This window comes from Echiichthys vipera, assembly GCF_963691815.1.
Source record: "Echiichthys vipera genome assembly, chromosome: 17".
Taxonomy (NCBI): domain Eukaryota; kingdom Metazoa; phylum Chordata; class Actinopteri; order Perciformes; family Trachinidae; genus Echiichthys; species Echiichthys vipera.
Window position 1 is genome coordinate 11,547,117 of NC_139842.1, and position 18,966 is coordinate 11,566,082.

The 18,966-nt window shown below is 40.2% G+C and overlaps 3 protein-coding genes and 1 pseudogene across 4 annotated transcripts; 2 read left to right on the top strand and 2 right to left on the bottom strand.

The window, feature by feature from the left end:
• Positions 1–522: 522 nt before the first annotated feature.
• LOC310959271 (uncharacterized protein) lies at positions 523–2,831 on the bottom strand. The gene is made up of 2 exons (XM_083930562.1): positions 2,555–2,831; positions 523–2,266 (listed from the first exon to the last, which is right to left on the bottom strand). Exons 1-2 carry the CDS (start codon positions 2,733–2,735, stop codon positions 1,074–1,076), a joined length of 1,374 nt encoding a protein of 457 aa, XP_083786688.1. The 5' UTR covers positions 2,736–2,831; the 3' UTR covers positions 523–1,073.
• Positions 2,832–6,334: 3,503 nt separating this feature from the next.
• On the bottom strand, positions 6,335–9,884 carry LOC310960155 (uncharacterized protein; the record flags this gene model as incomplete). Its single annotated transcript, XM_083931775.1, has 2 exons — positions 6,335–8,272; positions 9,704–9,884. The coding sequence occupies 2 exons, from the start codon at positions 9,882–9,884 to the stop codon at positions 7,077–7,079; spliced, it is 1,377 nt and encodes a 458-aa protein (XP_083787901.1). The 3' UTR covers positions 6,335–7,076.
• Positions 9,885–11,212: 1,328 nt separating this feature from the next.
• On the top strand, positions 11,213–14,805 carry LOC310959258 (methionine-R-sulfoxide reductase B1-A-like). Its single transcript, XM_083930549.1, has 4 exons — positions 11,213–11,307; positions 12,176–12,318; positions 12,427–12,541; positions 14,220–14,805. The coding sequence occupies exons 1-4, from the start codon at positions 11,253–11,255 to the stop codon at positions 14,237–14,239; spliced, it is 333 nt and encodes a 110-aa protein (XP_083786675.1). The 5' UTR covers positions 11,213–11,252; the 3' UTR covers positions 14,240–14,805.
• A 1,000-nt stretch (positions 14,806–15,805) lies between these two features.
• Positions 15,806–16,606, top strand: LOC310959331 (methionine-R-sulfoxide reductase B1-A-like; annotated as a pseudogene). The gene is made up of 4 exons (XR_014593855.1): positions 15,806–15,899; positions 15,993–16,135; positions 16,289–16,403; positions 16,475–16,606. The product of XR_014593855.1 is annotated as a methionine-R-sulfoxide reductase B1-A-like (transcript).
• Positions 16,607–18,966: the final 2,360 nt, after the last annotated feature.

An 18,966-nucleotide genomic window follows, 5' to 3' on the forward strand; every position in this document is an offset into this window, starting at 1 on the left:
TGTGTGTTACAGACGCCATCCTGTGGTGTTCAAAGGATGACGCACTATTGGACTGCTGTGGTAAATAAGATGCTAGTTTGTTAAAGGGTTGCACATCTGAATATTGTAAACGGAACGCACTGACCAAAACCCAGGGTCGGAACCCATTGACTATCATCTTACGACAATTAAGCTTGTAGTTTATCTGACTTCATATGCATATATCTGTTTATAGAGAAGTCATCTCTCAACTCCAACTTGTCTAGGTCAACTAATCATGGCCCAGATACCCACTGGCTACAAGGGAAAGCCCAAAATATTAACTGTTGCCCCCAGAAGCTAAATTGACTTAAAACTCATAGCCGCCGGATTCCAAACTTGCACATAATAGTACACAACTTTATAGAGATAACATGTACAGTTAGTACAAAAATCTCCATGTGAGGGACCAAGATGGCACACGAGGAGTCAAAGGTGGGTAAAATGTGTATTGAAACAAAAATGAAATACAATTTACAAAGTGATCAACAAAGTTCAGGCGGTTCTCATGCAATGTTCGTACATATAACAAGGAAAAGTAATGCATAGTAATGGGTGCATGTGTATTTCATGTTTTTGTATTGAAGAAAGCATTGCACTGTAATGCGTGTGACGGGGCCTGTTCATAATTTGGTCACAAATGACTGAGCCTCAGTCATTACTTTTAGAAAGCTCTCGGATTTCGTCGCCTTTCCGTGCACCTCATACAGTGCAGGTGTGCACATACACTCCTCCCCTAGCTCTTATCTCTGCTATTGGCATTAGCACTGCCCAAGATCGAAGAGCGTTTTCCCCTATACCAGAACTTTAGATAGGTCAGGCAATGAGAGCGTAATTCTACTGTTACCCATTTTAAACCCTCGGTCTGTGTCATGGCAATGTAGGCACTGTATTTAGATGAATGGTATTTGGCTGTCTCCATGGCGGAAGTCCCCAGTAGAATGGAGCATCTCAGATTTGCCTAAAATTGATAACGTATCTCTTTAAAAAACTGAATAGAACATATGTTTTGTAATTGAGCTCTGTGATACAGTAGTCGGTCTGGTTTGGCCTGTTTAATGTAACTGTTCTAACTCAGCTGCTGCCTTTTCATGACTTTTCAGGTGTACCTTTAGCCCAGGTGCAAACCTGTATCTTAAACCACAAACATGACAGCCGTACGGCCTCTCTCCGGTATGTGTGGTCCTATGTAGAGTCATCTGTCCGCTTTGGCTAAAACGTTTCCCGCAAATATCACATGGATAGGGTTTTTCTCCTGTATGGTATCTCATGTGTGCTTTGAGGTGACTGGTAGTGTTAAAAAGTTTGCCACACAGGTCACAATGATACGGTTTCTCCCCTGTATGACTTCTTTTATGAATTGTAAGGTTCTGGCTCTGACTGAATGCTTTTCCACAAATATCACAGTGGAACGGTTTCTCACCAGAATGGGTCCTCACATGCACAACCAGATGCACTTTCTGAGTAAATGTCTTACCACATTCTTTACACACAAACTCTTTGTGTATTATTTCATGCCGCCGGAGACAACGGATGTTAGCAAAAGTCCTGCCACAGACATCACAAAAACATGCTTGGTTGTGACATCTTTTCAAATGAGTGATCAGCTCCTTTGTGGATTCGCATGTGATCCCACAAACAGTACAATCAATATTTTCATGTGATTTTATGTGCTTCATCAAAGAACCGATGTACTGGAATCCCTTGCCACACAAATGGCAAAAACGGCGGCGGCTTTTAGCAGAGCTTTGCTCATGAGGTAATTCTGCTTTGTCCTCATTAACGCTGCCACTTTGTCCTTGCAAATTATTTCCTCTCCTCTTCATTGTTTTGTTCTGCTCTTCATTGCTGTTCACCAACTCCTCATCACTGTCATTGTTCTCACTCTGAGCTGTAGAGCAGTCTGAAGAGACTGGCTGCATTTCATATGACACTTGTGACTCTGTCTGATCTTCCTCAGTTTTCACAATTTCAGGAAATGGAAAAACAATTTCATGTGTTTGACTGTCGACCTCAAGTTCCTCCTCCTCTTCTTTAATCTCCAATACCTTGAAGTCTGTCTGACCCAAGCATTTATTACAGTTATTATTGTCTAGATCTGTGCTGGTTTGAGAGGGTCCTGGGACCTCAGCATCCAGACTGAAGTTAGACTCTTCAGGTGTTGAGGCTCCTGGGTTCTCCTGCAGCAGTGTGGCATCACATTCATCTCCATATTCCTGTGTGCTGCTGGTCAGTGAAGGCTCTGCAGCTGCAAAAGAGACAGAACAGAAGCAAAAGTCACCCAACAGCCTGTAATGTTTCCATTTCAAGGAAATCATTGTATAAAAGGGTACCAAGAACATTAGTTTCTGGAAAAGTTACAATGACTACTCAAATATTTATTGTTGCAACAGGGGTTATGAATGCGCGCATGCGTGAAAAAGAGCAGAGCAACATTCTTAGCTAGCTACTTCCGTTACCACTACAATTCAAGCTAAATATAAAGTTTGCAGCAACAAAACACTACTAAATAACGAATTTAACCTAAATCCAGAACCTTGTGTCTTTCGCAGGAGGTCGAGCTGTTGTCTCAGACTTCCAGCCTCCTCTTTAGCTCGACTCACTTCGGCTTCGTAAGCTAACGTTATTGTTTTCTCCACCTCTCCGAAGATCTCTTCTGCCGCTGTGTACAGCCGCTGATAAACAAACGACCTCAGGCGAATCATTGTGGTGTCCATTATCCCCGGAGAGACACAGCTCAGAAAGATCAACAATAGTAGCTGTACATCAAGAATCTAAACTCAGCTAACCTAGCTCAAACTTGTAGCCTGTGTTTATCCGCTCCGCTAGCAGCCACAGTATAACTTCCGGTTTGTTTCGTTCAGAATAAAGAAGAAGAAGAAGAAGAAGAATTACTTTATTTATCCCGCACGGGGAAATTGAATTTTTTCACTCTTATTATTATACATGTTACACACACAGGCCCGAAATACACACATGCACACACAGGACCTATACATGCAATTAAGGAGAGATGTTAGAGCGAGGGGCTGCCAGTGACCAGCGCCCCGAGCAGTTTGGGGTTCGGTGCCTTGCTCAACAGCACCTCGGCAGTGCCCAGGAGATGAACTGGCACCTCTCCAGCCACCAGTCCACGCTCCATACATGCTCCACACAGGGACTTGAACCAGCGATCCTACGGTTCCCAGCCAAGTCACCTATGGACTGAGCTACTACCGCCCAAAGCATCACTTCCAAATAGACATCACATTTTTTGTTTGTTTTTAATTGAAACACATTCAATATAAAAATGTATTTTCTTACATTTTCCAGCAAAACATAGAAAGATAAATAAAGATTAACAGAAACAAAACGTATGGGATCTGATAAACTAGGGCAGCAGATTTAAAATCCCCAAATAATCTAATAATTCTTCGCCAATATAGATAAGACAAAGTACTTTGCGATAAATGAGTCATATCAATCACAATAATATAATGACACTGGGAAAGTAGAAATATAATAGCAAACATTAAAATGAGGCTGCATTACACTAAATATTTAGAAACAGATCTTAATCAAAACTAGCAGTATTGTTTAGAAACTGGTAATATAATGGACATTTGTAGTGCAGGCGTAACAACTTTTTGTTACTACTTGTTTCATACTACGGTTTCGGACATACTAAAATCTATCACATAGTGTTTCACCGTACTAAATACCATTTTAGTATGGAATTCCAGATGCAGCTAAAATACTTCCACTAGCCTGTACTTTATCCTTCCTTTAACTGAATAATTTAAATGGATACTATAAATGTTTCATAAGAATGGCAAACATCAATTGTGGGATGGAGTTTGACATGTGGACACAAAATTAAATGGAATAAACTGATTTTAAGTCATTTTTAATTCATAATATATTTTTTAAAATGTGTAAATGTATCAATCAATTATTATGAAACACTGTTTGAGTTCATGATGTGGCGCACACTTCATGGTTTAAAGTTCTTGTATTACTTTTAAAGCGGAAGTTATTGTTTCCAGGGGCTATGCATAAGCTACTCATATAGATGCTGCATCCAGCATCCTAGCCAGTTTAAATAGTTGAAAAAAAATGCCAGGATTTTGTTTTGCTTTCGCATGTTTCAGTGAAAGAAATGCAGTAACCAAACAACAGGGAATAAAGTTTCACAGGTGCAAAGTTATTTTATATTTATATGTTATTGCTACAAACACGTTTAATTTGAAACATCACCATTCCAGTAATCCTAAAGTTAAGTGACTGTCCTGATGCGAAATTAAACTAACATCAATGTGTCGAGTACAGAAGAAAAAGATGACACTTTTTTATCACTACAAGATAGTCACACGCCCACAGGTATGCTGTTGTGTTACAGCGGAGAAACAAAGAGCACTTCCTGGGCACACAACAACATCATCAGCTACTTAGATGCTTATTTGGTTCAGGATTAGTGTACACAAATGTCTGCCCGATTCTGTCAATAAATGATCCCTGCAACAAAGATATATAATAAAAAGCTAACTGTACTGACTATTTGTGTAAATCCATTGTTGGAAAGTAACATTTCTGCATTTCTGGTGGTCATGTATTGTCTGTCATTTAGCTTACGGTTTGTAACTTGGTAGAGCGGGTTGGTTGTTAAAGCCTCTTTGAGCTAACCACTGAAACCAAACTGCCCCCAATGTGTGTGTGTGTGTGTGTGTGTGTGTGTGTATTAAAAGTCCTTAAGACTAAATGGTCTGCCAAATTAATGTAATGTACAAATAGTTACAGCATGATAACAAATACTACTATAGATACTTTATTTGTCACTTTATATAATTGTATAAAGTACAACAAAACTTTGTTTGGAGAAAACCTGAGATGCCATATTTAAAAAACAAACAAACAGAGGAAAGCACACAAAAATATCTACAGTAAGGCAAGGCATCTTTATTTATATAGCGCATTTAATACCAAGGCAACTCAATGTGCTTTACATAAAGACAAAACATTTTTTTTAAACAGCATAAAAACTAAAAACACAGTTAAAAGCAGGAGCAAAGAAGAATAAAAAGAGTAAGAGAAAATAAAATAGATAATGCTATAAGCTAAATGTTTTTAACCTGGATTTAAAAGTGCTCACAGTTGGGGCTGGTTTCAGATCTGCTAGTAGTTTGTTCCAGTTGTGTGCAGCATCACAGCTAAATGCTGCTTCACCATGTCTAGTTTGAACTCTGTGCTCCACTATCTGACCTGAGTCATTAGATCTCAGAGCTCTGCTGGGTTTATACTCTACTAACATGTCATTCACGTATTCTGGACCAAAACCATTCAGTGATTTGTAAACCAGTAGCAGAACTTTAAAATCTATTCTGTTGTTGACTGGGAGCCAGTTTAAGGTCTTAAGAACTGGGCTGATGTGATCTGATCTCTTTGTTCTGGTTAAAACTCGAGCTGCAGCTGTTTGATCCTTTTTTTGGAGAGTCCTGTCAGAAGACCGTTACAGTAGTCGAGTCTAACGGAGATGAAAGCATGAATCAGCGTCTCCAGATCAGTTTGGGACATAAAACTATTCATTCTAGATAGGTTCTTAAGTTGATGATAGGCTGATTTGGTGACTGGTTTGATATGGCTGTTGAAGGTCAGATCAGCACGCCAAGGTTTCCGACTTGGTCTTTAGTTTCTAAAGACAGTGACTCAAGGTGTTTACTGACAGCAACCCTCTTCTCTCAATTGCCAAAAACAATTATTCCAGTTTTTTCTTGATTTAATTGAAGGAAATTTTGGTTCATCCAATTTTTGACTTGCTCTAAACAGTGACAATGACTTTATTGGACTGCAGTCATCTGGAGACAGTGCGAGATATATTTGTGTGTCATCTGCATAACAATGATAGTTGACATTAGAATTCTGCAGAATTTGACCCAAAGGCAGCATATATAAGTTGAACAGCAGGGGTCCAAGGACTGACCCCTGAGGAACTCCATATGTCATAGCCACTCGATCGGATTGATAACTACCAACGGCCACAAAATAACTCCGCTCTTCCAAGAAGGACCTGAACCATTTTAGGACTGTCCCGCTGAGTCCTGCCCATATTTCCATCCTGTTCAGCAGTATACTGTGATCCACAGTGTCAAAGGCAGCACTGAGATCCAACAGGACCAGAACTGACACCTTGCCTGAGTCAGTGCTCAACCTTATGTCATTTAACACTCTAATAAGAGCTGTTTTTGTACTACGGTGAGGTCAGAAGCCTGATTGAAATTCGTCAAAAAGTCCACTGGAGCTCAAGAAGTTGCTGAGTTGATTAAAAAACACTTTCTCAACACTCTTGGCTATAAAGGGAAGATTTGAGACGGGTCTGTAGTTGGTTATAATGGCGGTATCCAGTGTTCTCTTTTTTTAAGAGTGGCTTGATGGCAGCTACTTTTAGGGGTAAAGGAAACGTGCCTGATTACAGTGAGCAATTTATTATCTACGGCAGATCTGTTCAGACAGAGCGTACAATAGTTTTAAAAAAGTCAGATGGCACTCTGTCAAGACAACATGTCCAGGATTTAAGATGCTGTTCTCTGTCTGGTCAAGGTCATCTTGGTTTTAATCGGTGCAATGGTATCAATGACATTTGAGATTTTGCAGTTGAAATTATCCAGGAGTTCATCAGCTGTCTCTGCACTCACACTTGGTGACATTGCTATAGTAAATATATACAGTATACACATTAAATATATAAATATAACCTGTGCAGTTCTATAAAGCTTGGAAACTAGTGATGTTATGCTTAAGCCTTCTAGCTCAACACAGCATTGATCTCATGAAGCGGGAATGTTGCGAGACACTGTCCTCGATCCCTGCATTACCACGGCTATAATCACTGGACCACTGTAAGCTGGCACACATGAGGACTCAGAGGTGGATTTATTAAACCAAAAATATGGACAGGGTCATTAAAGAGGTCAAGTAAACAGAACTTATGTCAGACTATGCTACCTTAACCAAAATGGAATTGAACTAAACGTAGGATTTGTAATTGTGCTATGATATGGTTTGCCTGGTTGATGCAGCTGTTCTCACTCAGCAGCTTCCTTTTCATGACTTTTCATGTGCGCCTTCAGAACAGACGGATACCTGTATCTTAAACCGCAAACATGGCAGCCATATGGCTTCTCTCCCGTATGTGTGGTCCTATGTAGAGTCACCTGTCTGCTTTGGGTAAAACGTTTCCCGCAAATATCACATGGATATGGTTTTTCTCCTGTATGGTATCTCATGTGTGCTTTGAGGTGACTGCTAGTGATAAAAAGTTTGCCACACAGGTCACAACTATAAGGTTTCTCCCCTGTATGACTTCTTTTATGAATTATAAGGTATGCGCTCTGACTGAATGCTTTTCCACAAATATCACAGTAATATGGTTTCTCACCAGAATGGGTCCTCACATGCAAAAGCAGATGCTCTTTTCGGTAAAATGTCTTGCCGCATTCTTGACACACAAACTCTCTTATGCCTGTGTGTATTCTTTTATGCCGCCGGAGACAGCCAATGTTAGCAAAAGTCTTGCCACAAACGTCACAAATATGCACTTCATTGTGACAACTTTTCACATGCGTTATCAGCTCATGTAAGGACTGGCACATCATCCCACAAACAGTGCAATCAAAATTGTTCTTGTGTGTTTTTATGTGCTTCCTCAAAGAGCCGATTAACTGGAATCCCTTGCCACACAAGTGGCAAAAGCTGCGGTCCTTTCCATTTTTAGCAGAGCTTTTCTCATGAGGTAATTCTGCTTTGTCCTCATTAACGCTGCCACTCTGTCCTTGCAGATTCTTTCCTTTCCTTTTCATTGTTTTGTTCTGTTCTTCTTTGCTATTCACCAACTCCTCATCGCTGTCATTGTTCTCACTCTGAGCTGCAGAGCAGTCTGAAGAAACTGGCTGCATGTCATAAGACACTTCCGTCTCTGGCTGATCTTCCTCAGTTTTCACAATTTCAGGAAAAAGATAAAACATCCCCTGTGTTTGACTGTCAACCCCAAGTTCCTCTTGCTCTTCTTTTATCTCCAGTATATTAAAGTCTGTCTGAACTGTGCAATAGTTCCAGTTTTTATTGTCTAGATCTGTGCTGGTTTGGGAGGGTCCTGGGACCTCAGCATCCAGACTGAAGTTAGACTCTTCAGTTGTTGAGGCTCCTGGGTTCTCCTGCAGCAGTGTGGCATCACATTCATCTCCATATTCCTCTGTGCTGCTGGTCAGTGAAGGCTCTGCAGCTGCAAAAGAGACAGAACAGAAGCAAAAGTCACCCAACAGCCTGTAATGTTTCCATTTCAAGGAAGTCAGTTTTATAAAAGATACACACGATATGAAAAACTCAAATTTGGATGGCCAGTTTCTGGGGGGAAAAAAAGTGATGCTCACACCACACTGAAGCTGTACAGCAGGGACACTCACCTGTCAATTTTGTAAAATGACAGGAGGCCAGGGGCCAGTTGATAAACAAACATTACAAATATGTATAAGATAAAATGAATAAACAATAATATTCATTATTTTCAAATTGACTGATGTCAGGATCTTAACCTGGGCATCTGTCGGAGTGTCCTGGGATCCTACTCTGGCACTATAAGCTGTATTGAAATGCTTTATTAATGCACTCTGACACCTTAACATTAAACGTACAAAATACTGTACATCCAATAGTAGACTTTTTTTTCTTAATGTGAATTAGAAAATGGTCAGCTGCAACAGTCTGTAAGTTGAATATCACTGCTGCTGCTGCTGTAAAGTATTTAAATAATTCTAGTGCTGCTGCAGCAGCGCTTGTATATTACTTGGTGAGTGGATTTGGAATGTGCACATACGTAGAAAGGCAGCCAACAACATCCTTAGCTAGCTTCTTCTTCTACCACTACATTAAATTACTCACTCACTAAATATAGAGACTGGACTGGCAATGCAAGACCATATGGAGGACTCAACATAAATGAAGTCTCAGTAAATAAATAAATGCATAAATAAATATTTAACCTTTATTTAACCAGGAAGAAGACTCACTGAGATTAAGAATTAAAAGAGTTTCCTGGCCAAGACAGGCCGCAGTATAGTCTTACATACACACAAACACAAGGTGGACACAAACAGTAAAAGGCATCTCATCCAGATCATTTAACATTTCAAGTTCAGTTACAATAATAAAAGCAAAACATCTACAGCCAGAAGTTTCTGCCTCCAGGTCATTCAATTCCCCCTTATATGTGTTCGACGAGACCAACTCATTTTGTTTTTAACAGTTCTGTAAACCGCTCCAGGCTGAGGGAGCAGCAATCTGAGATGCTTTCTTTCTATAAACGCTGAAATAAAAGAACTAATAAAATAAATACATGATGAATACATTAATAAATGTATAAATAAATTAAAATAACAAATAAATAATACATGCTTTACATGTATTTCTACATTTTTGTTCACCTATATATTTACTATATATTTATTTGTGTGTTCATATGTTAATGAGGTAGTAGGTCCAATTTATTCATGTACTTATTAATTTATCTCTGTGTTTATTTATGCATTTATTTAATTATTCCTGTATTTATTTATCTATCTATATTTAAGCATTTATTTATTGAGACTTTAGTCATGTTTAGTCCTCCATAAAACCAAAACTCTACTAAACAGCACATTTAACCTGGGTCCCAAACCTTGTTTCTTTCGCAGGAGGTCGAGCTGTTGTCTCAGACTTCCAGCCTCCTCTTTAGCTCGACTCACTTCGGCTTCGTAAGCTAACGTTATTGTTTTCTCCACCTCTCCGAAGATCTCTTCTGCCGCTGTGTACAGCCGCTGATGAACAAACGACCTCAGATTATACATCGTGGTGTCCATTATCCCCGGAGATATTTACAGGGTGCTCGCTGAAGTGGCTAGGAAGAAGAGGCATCCAGCTAACCTAGCTTAAATGTACAGCTAATAGGTTCTTTGTGTACAGGACTGGTAAGTCCCGCCTCTTCCGGCTGAGCCCATGGGACCTCAACTCCGAAAAAAATTGCATTGTTGTTTATGTAAATGGCACAACTATTTTCTGGTCCCAGTCATTGTATGTGCTTGAGTACACATATGATGTTTGTGGAATTAAATGATAATTTTTCATGTAAAGAGTTTGACATTTTATTGATTATTGTTCAGTGAAATGCTCTTGAAAAAGTGTAATGAGAAAGACTACATTTCATGTCGCATATTTGACGTCACGCCATCACGCTTTCCCTCCTCTTCTCACCCATAGACATTTATATGTCTATGTTCTCACCTATGTTTTCATCTCTGAGTGCTTTCTATGTCCCTGTGTGGAGCATGGCTGTGTCTCTGTCACATTTCACCGCCCTGGCAGAAGACGCAGCAGCAGCACTCAAGTTGAGAAGAGGAGGGAACGCGTCATGGCGTGACGTCACATATGCGACATGAAATGTAGTCTGATTATGCGTTTTCCAGAGCCTTTCACTGAACAATAAGCCATAAAATGTCGAACTATTTACCTGAAAAAGTGTAATTTAATTCCACAAACATCATATGTGTAATCGAGGACATATAATGACTGGGACCAGAAAGTATTTGTTTTATTTACATAGACACCAATGTCATTTTTTTCGGTGTTGAGGTCTCATGGGCTCCGCCGGAAAGGGCGGGACTTACCAGCTCTATCGACTTGGATTCGAGAGCCTCCGCAATATGACGGTTTGTTTCTTTCAAAATAAAGCGTCAATAAACGCAAAAAAATTGTAAACAATATATTGTTCCTGTTATTCTTATTTTGTATATTTCTCTTTTTACATTTTTCTTATTTTTCTATATTTTTCTACAATTTATTATTTCCCTCTGTTGGACTAAAAAAGGAATATCTTATCTTAAGAAAATTATGAAATAATAATAATAATATATAGTATACAACTTAATTTTGTACACTATTTGCAGTAGGTGGTCTCTGATCTAAAGGGTCAATCTAGGGTGAAAGTTTTTTACATTATAGTTTCATAATGTATTTATATATCAATCAATTGTGATTAAACTATGTTAAATCCATGATCGATTGGGCACACTTTCTACTTTTAAGTTCTCTGGTTTTAATTTGAAGGCCGGTCTCTCAAACCGGATGTCAGCTCAATGTTTATGCTGGTCCAGCTAACTTCTATCAAGAAGAGAAGAAGAAGCCGGTCGGAAACAAACACGCTGCCCTGCATCCAGATCCAGACCGGAGGAATGTCGTTCTGCAGTTTCTTCGGTGGGGAGGTCTATAAAGACCATTTTAAAACAGGTACTATGTTTTACTTGAACTTGTTATACTAAATTCAAAAGGTCGGCTTAACTTGTACTGTTTAGCGAAAGTAAACGATAATTGTGTAAGATAGCCACTGATAGCTCACTAGTAAAGTTACATCACATAGCAGTACATTATTCACTCCTATCCACGTAAACTCGAGCTACCAATAAAAACACGTAGGACGCATGGACACAGTCTGCATGGTGACAGAACATTAAATTGAAAAAGCGAACAAAAACGTATTGGCCTGTTAACTTGTGTAACCCGTGTTCATGTTACACAACCCTCTAAATGTTACAAAACCTGTGTGTTTACCACAACTGCGAAGTTCGACTTCCTTTTGAAACATACGCCCTCAATCAAATGCAAAAGCAACATTATCTGAAAAGTCATTACTACAGAAACATACAACATGTTCAATTTGAATATTGCTTTAAGTAATAAAGGGAACAAAATATCAACATTAAGGATAACAATACATCACCATTTGTTGTTGCTAACTTGATCAAATCAAATTCATTTATAAAGCACATGTAAAAACAAGAGCAGCTGAACAGAGTGCTGTACAATTACATATAGTAAAAACAAGGGATCGACCAATATGGATTCTTTTCGGGCCGATACCGCTTATTTTTTTCATCAGCCGTAGCCAATGATCGATACTGACTGCCGATTTTTTATCGAACCAATATTTGGAGCCGATATTACTTTTGCTTGACACAATGATGATAACAAATGTTCTGAGTCGAGTAAAGCCAAAGATTAAAAGTGTGTTCTCAGACAAGATTTAAAAACAGGTAGTAAGTCTTACCTAGGTTATCCTAATTAATGTGTTAAAATAATATCCTCCTGTACTCCTCAGGGATTTATGTATGCTCCAAGTGTGATCACCAGTTGTTCACCAGCCGCTCCAAGTATGAACACTCTTCTCCCTGGCCAGCCTTCACAGAGACCGTCAATGAGGACAGTGTGTCTAAACATGAGGAGAGACCTGGGGCATATAAGGTGCAATCAATATAAAATCGATTTATTTTGTTAGTGATTGTTGCATCAGCTGCTGACTGTATAGAAATGTGCAAAATCCTGATTTAAATGTCTGATGCGTTGTTCTAGGTGCGATGTGGGAAATGTGGAAATGGACTTGGCCATGAGTTTTTGAATGACGGGCCGGCCAAAGGCCTGTCTCGCTTCTGAATATTCAGCAGCTCACTGAAGTTCGTCCCTAAAGGTACGATCGTCAGATTATGTCACACTGGGCTGCAGCTACTGTTTTTGCAAAATCTTTGGTACATTGAAACAGTGTCATGATAGTCCTACAAATGCAAAAATATAGCAGTTTTACAGCAGATGTCATGTAGAGCTAGACTAATGGATCAGGTCGGCCGATATATCAGCCGATACTAGCCTATTGCAGATATACAAAGCATTATCTGCTGATGTGTAATAAGAAATTGCAATATAGAAAATGGCAAAAATATGACAACACATTATTTATCCGCCAGCCAACACAGACAAGCGTATTTTTAACAGTCAGTAGTACATATCTTGGTCACTTTCATTGAAGTGATACTGGACAAAAATATCAACTATTACACATACAGGTGTCTTGTCTTTTTTTAAACTTTTAAAAATGGTTTCACTATTGGTATTAGCCTCAAGAAGCCAGTATCAACCAGGATAACATTTCTTATTTCCATTTCGCATACTGATTTTTTTTGTTTGTTTAACAAACTGTTTATTTATTTAAGTAATAATAATAATAACCACTCTAAACTCTTACACTTTCACATGACCCCCTAACAATACAAATCAGTAGCTAACAAGAGACATTTGTATGGATCCAGTGTGTTTCTTTTTCAGGCAAGGTGGACCCAAAGCAATTCTCACCTTTTTGGCATTGTTACATTTTTTTTTCTAATCTTAAAATACTCCTTATAAACGTATGGCACACTAAAATGTAAAAAAAAAAAAATTCACCAAGTGTTGAAACTCATCAATATTCAATTCTCATATTTCTGATTAACATCTGACTAATAAGGGATCCTGCGACAGGCAGGAAGCTTGGCAAATCATTTTATTCGGACCGAATAAAATTATTTGCCGAGCTTCCTGCCTGTCGCAACGTCCCTTCCAGTTGCCTACCACTGGCCCTGCTTGCGAGTTGCACACCTCACGACAGAGTAGAGCGGTATAGTGGTCTGTAAGAGACAGCAAGGTACGGCGAAGAACTGATGCATCAAGAGGCAAGACGCAAGTCAACATCGGCTCTGCTTTCCAGCGATGGCGGAGGTTAATGCAGCTTTTTTTTAAGCTAAAAAGAGATGGTCACGGAGTTTCTGCTGGACGGGTACTTTTAGTTTGCCTAATCCTAGAACGCATCATTATAATGTGATAACGCAGCATCAAGATGCTATCACTTACTATAGTCCTGCAATACTATGTTATTTATGCAAGGAAGATTAGCGTCATTGCAGTGGCACTTCTAACGTCACCGGTAGTGTAATCAAACTAGCCATTTCACTTGCGCCGCTCACTGTCTCACTGGCCGTGTCAGGGGAGAAGGGGGCGTCAGAGGTCAGGAAGGGGGAAGAGGGTATGACTTTGAAGCGATGCAGAGTTGTTCGTGTTCAAATTTTTACTCTAAGTACTGTGCGACATGCAAGAATGGTAAGAGTAGCTTTAAAGTAAGTGTCCACCACAGTCCTCACATAGAACAGTTACAAATACGGACACTGACTTTTAAACCATCCCCATATAGATTCACCACTGTAGGGGACATATGATTACTGTTGCTAAAAATCTGTTCATATTATTGAATTATTTAGCAGTTTAGTAAGGAGTGACAGAGCTTAGATGCACGCACTGTAATGTACAACCTGTGAAATGTTTCTCTCCCCTCTCTACAGACAAGGTTGATGGACAGTAAGGTGAGCTGTTAGAGTAAAGTGCTGCAGGACTTGTAGAAGTTTCTCCGTACTGCTGAAGGTGTGGACAGTGGATGAAGGGTCCTTGGATAAAGCCCAACCTGGGAGCGCCAGGGCTCTGATGAACGATGGCCCCACTGGACAGCAAGAACGAAGGACCTTTTTTTTTTTTTATAATGCAATCATCACCCTCTCAGGATAGCCTCACTGAATACACAATCCACGTCTCATCAGATTTACAATTATTTGTAATATTAGGATTGTCTCATGGGGATAGAATAGTATAGACCTCTTATGATTTTATAAGCTATATCTTACAGACTGAAAAAACATTTCTTTTTTATCACAGTTTTGTCTGTAAACTGTCAAAGTAAACGAACAAGGTAGTCTGTCAGAAAGAAATAGCTTCCAAAACTGTGAATCTAAAAGGAAGAGTCCTCATGATATGTTTTTTTTATTTATTCATCAACAACAACCTCTGAGTGCTGCGTTTGCTGTGCTAGAAGCAGAAAATGACTAACAATGCATACTATTTTCACTCTTGAGATACTTTATGTAAATGGTTCACAACGACTGATATGCAAACTGAAATAACATCTATTTTACAATAAAAAAAGCATGTTTGATTATAAGCTGGTGTCTGTATTTGTTTTCAAATAGTAAAGTCTCTTTTTCTACTGACTGAAAGGGTTCAGTACTTAAAATATCGATAAATGAAATACTACAAAGTGAGGCAGTGCAGATGTAGAACACCTGGAAATGCTCAATAATCAGAGCATGCTGTTTTTTTTTGGTAGGGGGGCTTAAAGAGACAGGTGTTAAAACAGTGTTTCAGACAGACATCTCATCTCATTTCATCTTCATCCGCTTATCCGGGGTCGGGTCGCGGGGGCAGCAGCTTGAGCAGGGGACCCCAAACTTCCCTTTCCCGGGCCACATTAACCAGCTCTAACTGAGGGATCCCGAGCGTTCCCAGGCCAGTGTGGAGATATAATCTCTCCACCTAGTCCTGGGTCTTCCCCGAGGCCTCCTCCCAGCTGGACGGGCCTGGAACACCTCCCTAGGGAGGCGCCCAGGGGGCATCCTTACTAGATGCCCGAACCACCTCAACTGGCTCCTTTCAACGCTAAGGAGCAGCAGCTCTACTCCGAGTTCCTCACGGATGGCTGTACTTCTCACCCTATCTCTAAGGGAGACTCCAGCCACCCTCCTGAGAAAACCCGTTTCGGCCGCTTGTACCCGCGACCTCGTTCTTTCAGACAGACAGTGTGAGAAAAATGTGTTTTTTGTACTAGCATGTAAACATGTTCTAGTAGAAACCCAAAATACAAACAGGAACCTGAAAATGAGCAGGTCCTAATCAGTTCAACACGTTAGTGCTGACTAAACAGTCTACATTGAGGCTACTCGAAAGTGATGTAAATTCTGCCATCAAGTGGAAGTTATGAGAATAAGCTCAGCCCTTACACATTGAGGACACTTGATGCTGCTGACACTTGATCTGCACGTGCAGGTTTGTTCCAGCTTCAGCCGGGTGGTTCTTTGTAAACACACGTTTCAAACTGCAGAGAAATCACGTTGGGCATTTGACATTTGAAATGGATGAAATGTCATATTGCTCTTTTTCTGGTGGGGAAGAATACAGAAATCACTTCCAACCTGGTGAGTAGCAAAGAAGCATGAAGATGCAGGTGAAGGTGAAACAAGTCCCACTTGCTGCAGGGAAAATAAAAAGTCCTCTCTTTTTCCTCTAAGGTATATATGTGTGCTCTGAATGTGGGCACCAGTTATTTTCCAGCATGTCAAAGTTCGAGCACTCTTCTCCTTGGCCAGCCTTCTCGGAGACGATCCATGAGGACAGTGTCTCCAAACACCCTGAAGCATGGGGTCCCCTTAAGGTAGAGTACCCTTGCAAAAGTATGTCATAAAGTGTGTCATAATGTAGAACATATCAAGATGGCATAAACGGGATTTATTTCTGTTATTCAGTTATTAATCGTGATCTATAGGTATTGAGTTTTGATCTGACCTTCTGGGTTTAAATATCGCAGGTTTGTTGTGGGAAGTGTGGCAATGGATTGGGCCACGAGTTCTTGTACGACGGGCCGAAAGAAGGGCTATCACGCTTCTGAATATTCAGCAGCTCACTGACCTTCATACCTAAAGGTGAGTCTGTCTTTCACACAGAACGGTGTGGTTGATCCAGTATAACCGACTGTTAGTTTTGGCCTCTACAGGAAAGGTTGATGGACAGAAAGGTGAGCTGTGAAAGAGGGGAACGTTTTCAGCTGCTGAAGGTGTGGACAGTTGATGAAGCGTTCTGGGATAAAGCCTAAAATGGATCCCCGGGGCTCTGATGGACTTTGGCCTCACTGAGCAGCAAGAACAAAGCGGTCTCAGACACTTTTTTTTTTTAAACGAGGAGCACAGATACACATCAAAATTATTATTATTTAACTTAAGATACAGTATCTATGGTAAGTCACATTGTTTGCACCCCTATGGGTCCATAAAAGTATATTGAACACACTCTAGACTTCGTATCCTTCTTCAAAAGTGTAATTGCATTCTGCCATCAGTCGGTGGTGCTATGTGCTCTAAAAACTGAATCATAATAAACTGCATTTATAACTCAGCAAAGTAAAACTGTGGACATAATTTGTTTGCTGTACAATTAATAGGGAATAACACTCCACTATGAGAGCTCCATGTATTCAGAGCAAAAAGTGTCCTTATTGATTCCTTATGGCAACAACAAAGCACTAACTACTTTTTATCGATACACTTGAATGTTTTTCCTTTTAAATGAAATGTACCCAAGTAATTGTAGAGGATTTCTTAATGCTGCCTGCAATCTTTGACAAGTAAAAAAGTTTTTACTGTATCACCAAAAAAAAAAAGTTCACATAATTGTGTTGACATTCTTGTTAAATCCACTGAAGAAGAGACTGAGCAGCATGTCTCCACTGCAGCTGCTGTTGGGCCCACTTGCCATCACCCCCGTCGCAGCAGGGTTCTGTATTAGGTAGTAGATCCCAGATTCATCTGGATAAATCGCATAGTAAAACTCCGACCTCATTCCATGTTCCAGACCTGAGAGTGTTCTGTGTTTTCCTACTCGGAAAAAAGCTTTCCAGATTACTCAGTAGACCTGCTTCTTGCCTCATGGAGTGGTGGAATTATAAACAAAGTGAGGATGTGGGGGTGCGTTCAACAGCTCTGGTGCTGTTTGGGACAGAGCAGGTGTGGAGCTGCTCGTTTCAAAGGCTGGAAGATCAGAGGGGGGAGATGAAAGCTGCAGTGTCAGGCGGAGGATTAAGAAAGGAAGTGCAAACATTCGTTGATTGTAATGATGTGTAGTAGTACGGCATTTAAAGCAAAGACTGTTTTGTGCATTTGATGATGATAATTTTGTCCGTAAGATCAAAACTCTTGAAATTACTTCATAGGGAGCAGCTGTTGCAAAAGTATTGTTTTAAGTTTCAGCATTTTGCCTAAAGTCAAGGCACATGACTGAGCCGGGTCTGTTCTGACGTGTGTGTGTAAGATTGCTGCAATGCAACATGTTGCTGCTCATGGAGAAACTGTTGGGTCTCCGTGAATCATATCAATCATCTGTGTGGTCTAGACCTACTCTATATGGGAAGTGTCTTGAGATAGCGTTTGATATGATTTGGCACTATAAATAAAATTAAATTGGAATAATAGCTTCCATGTGACTGATCAGACGTCTATGTCATGGATTCTCTGTTGCATTGCCACACACTCTCAGCTGGTACACATGCTGAACTGTCTTCAGGGCTGATGTCTGGAAGAGGGAAGGAGAGTAAGAGAGGGGGGGGGGGGGTATACAAACTCAACAACAGACAGAGACCAAGAATACAAAGATAAACCAGATGTGAGAATGGGAGATGGAGAAGGAAAGGGAAATTGGCCAAAACACTGGACTGTAATTAGAATTTTTGTTATCTGCGACAACACTCTTTCTGGCTGACATCGGAGCACAGCTGTATGGCCAAGAGGAAGCAAACAGGAAGGAGGAAGTGGTAATCCTCTGATAGAATCACGAGACAGACTCAAATCCTAACCACACTTTTCCTTCCACTGATCTCTAGGGCTCATCCTGCTCGTAAACGAATCCTTAATTACATTAAACCACAACTACTCCAAAGCCTTCTCCGGTCTCAAGGGCCGAGCCTCGGGGTGCAACTTAAACACAGTGTACTGTATGCCACTGACTCATTCGCAGGGACATCTTGTCTTAATTGTAACGTATATGAGGCTTGTCGCTTAGATGTGGATGTTTACGGGCACTGCACCTGCTTCTGTTTTGAGCTGCAGAGAAAAGTGTCTCATTCTACATCCACACGCCACAACATTATATCCATTTTCATCAAGGTAGTATTCCTTTCAAAAACATCTGTCATCCAGTGGCTCTGCCTCACAAACTACAGAAGCTGTGATCACTTTGTGGGAGGAATAAAGCTCCTGAATGCGTGACTGTAACAGAAATAGAGAAAGCTTCTTTCATCAGGGAGTAATGTGAGTTACCCTGCTTTATATGATGTCTCCATCCATACATGGCGGGGCTGCCCTCCACATGCTATAGACCACAGGCCAAACATCTGCCTCCCCCTGTAATGATTGAAAGGATAAACAGAGCTTTTATACATGACACTGGAATGTGATTTCCGTCCCGGATCAAAGGAAAGTGCTGGAAACTCCAGGC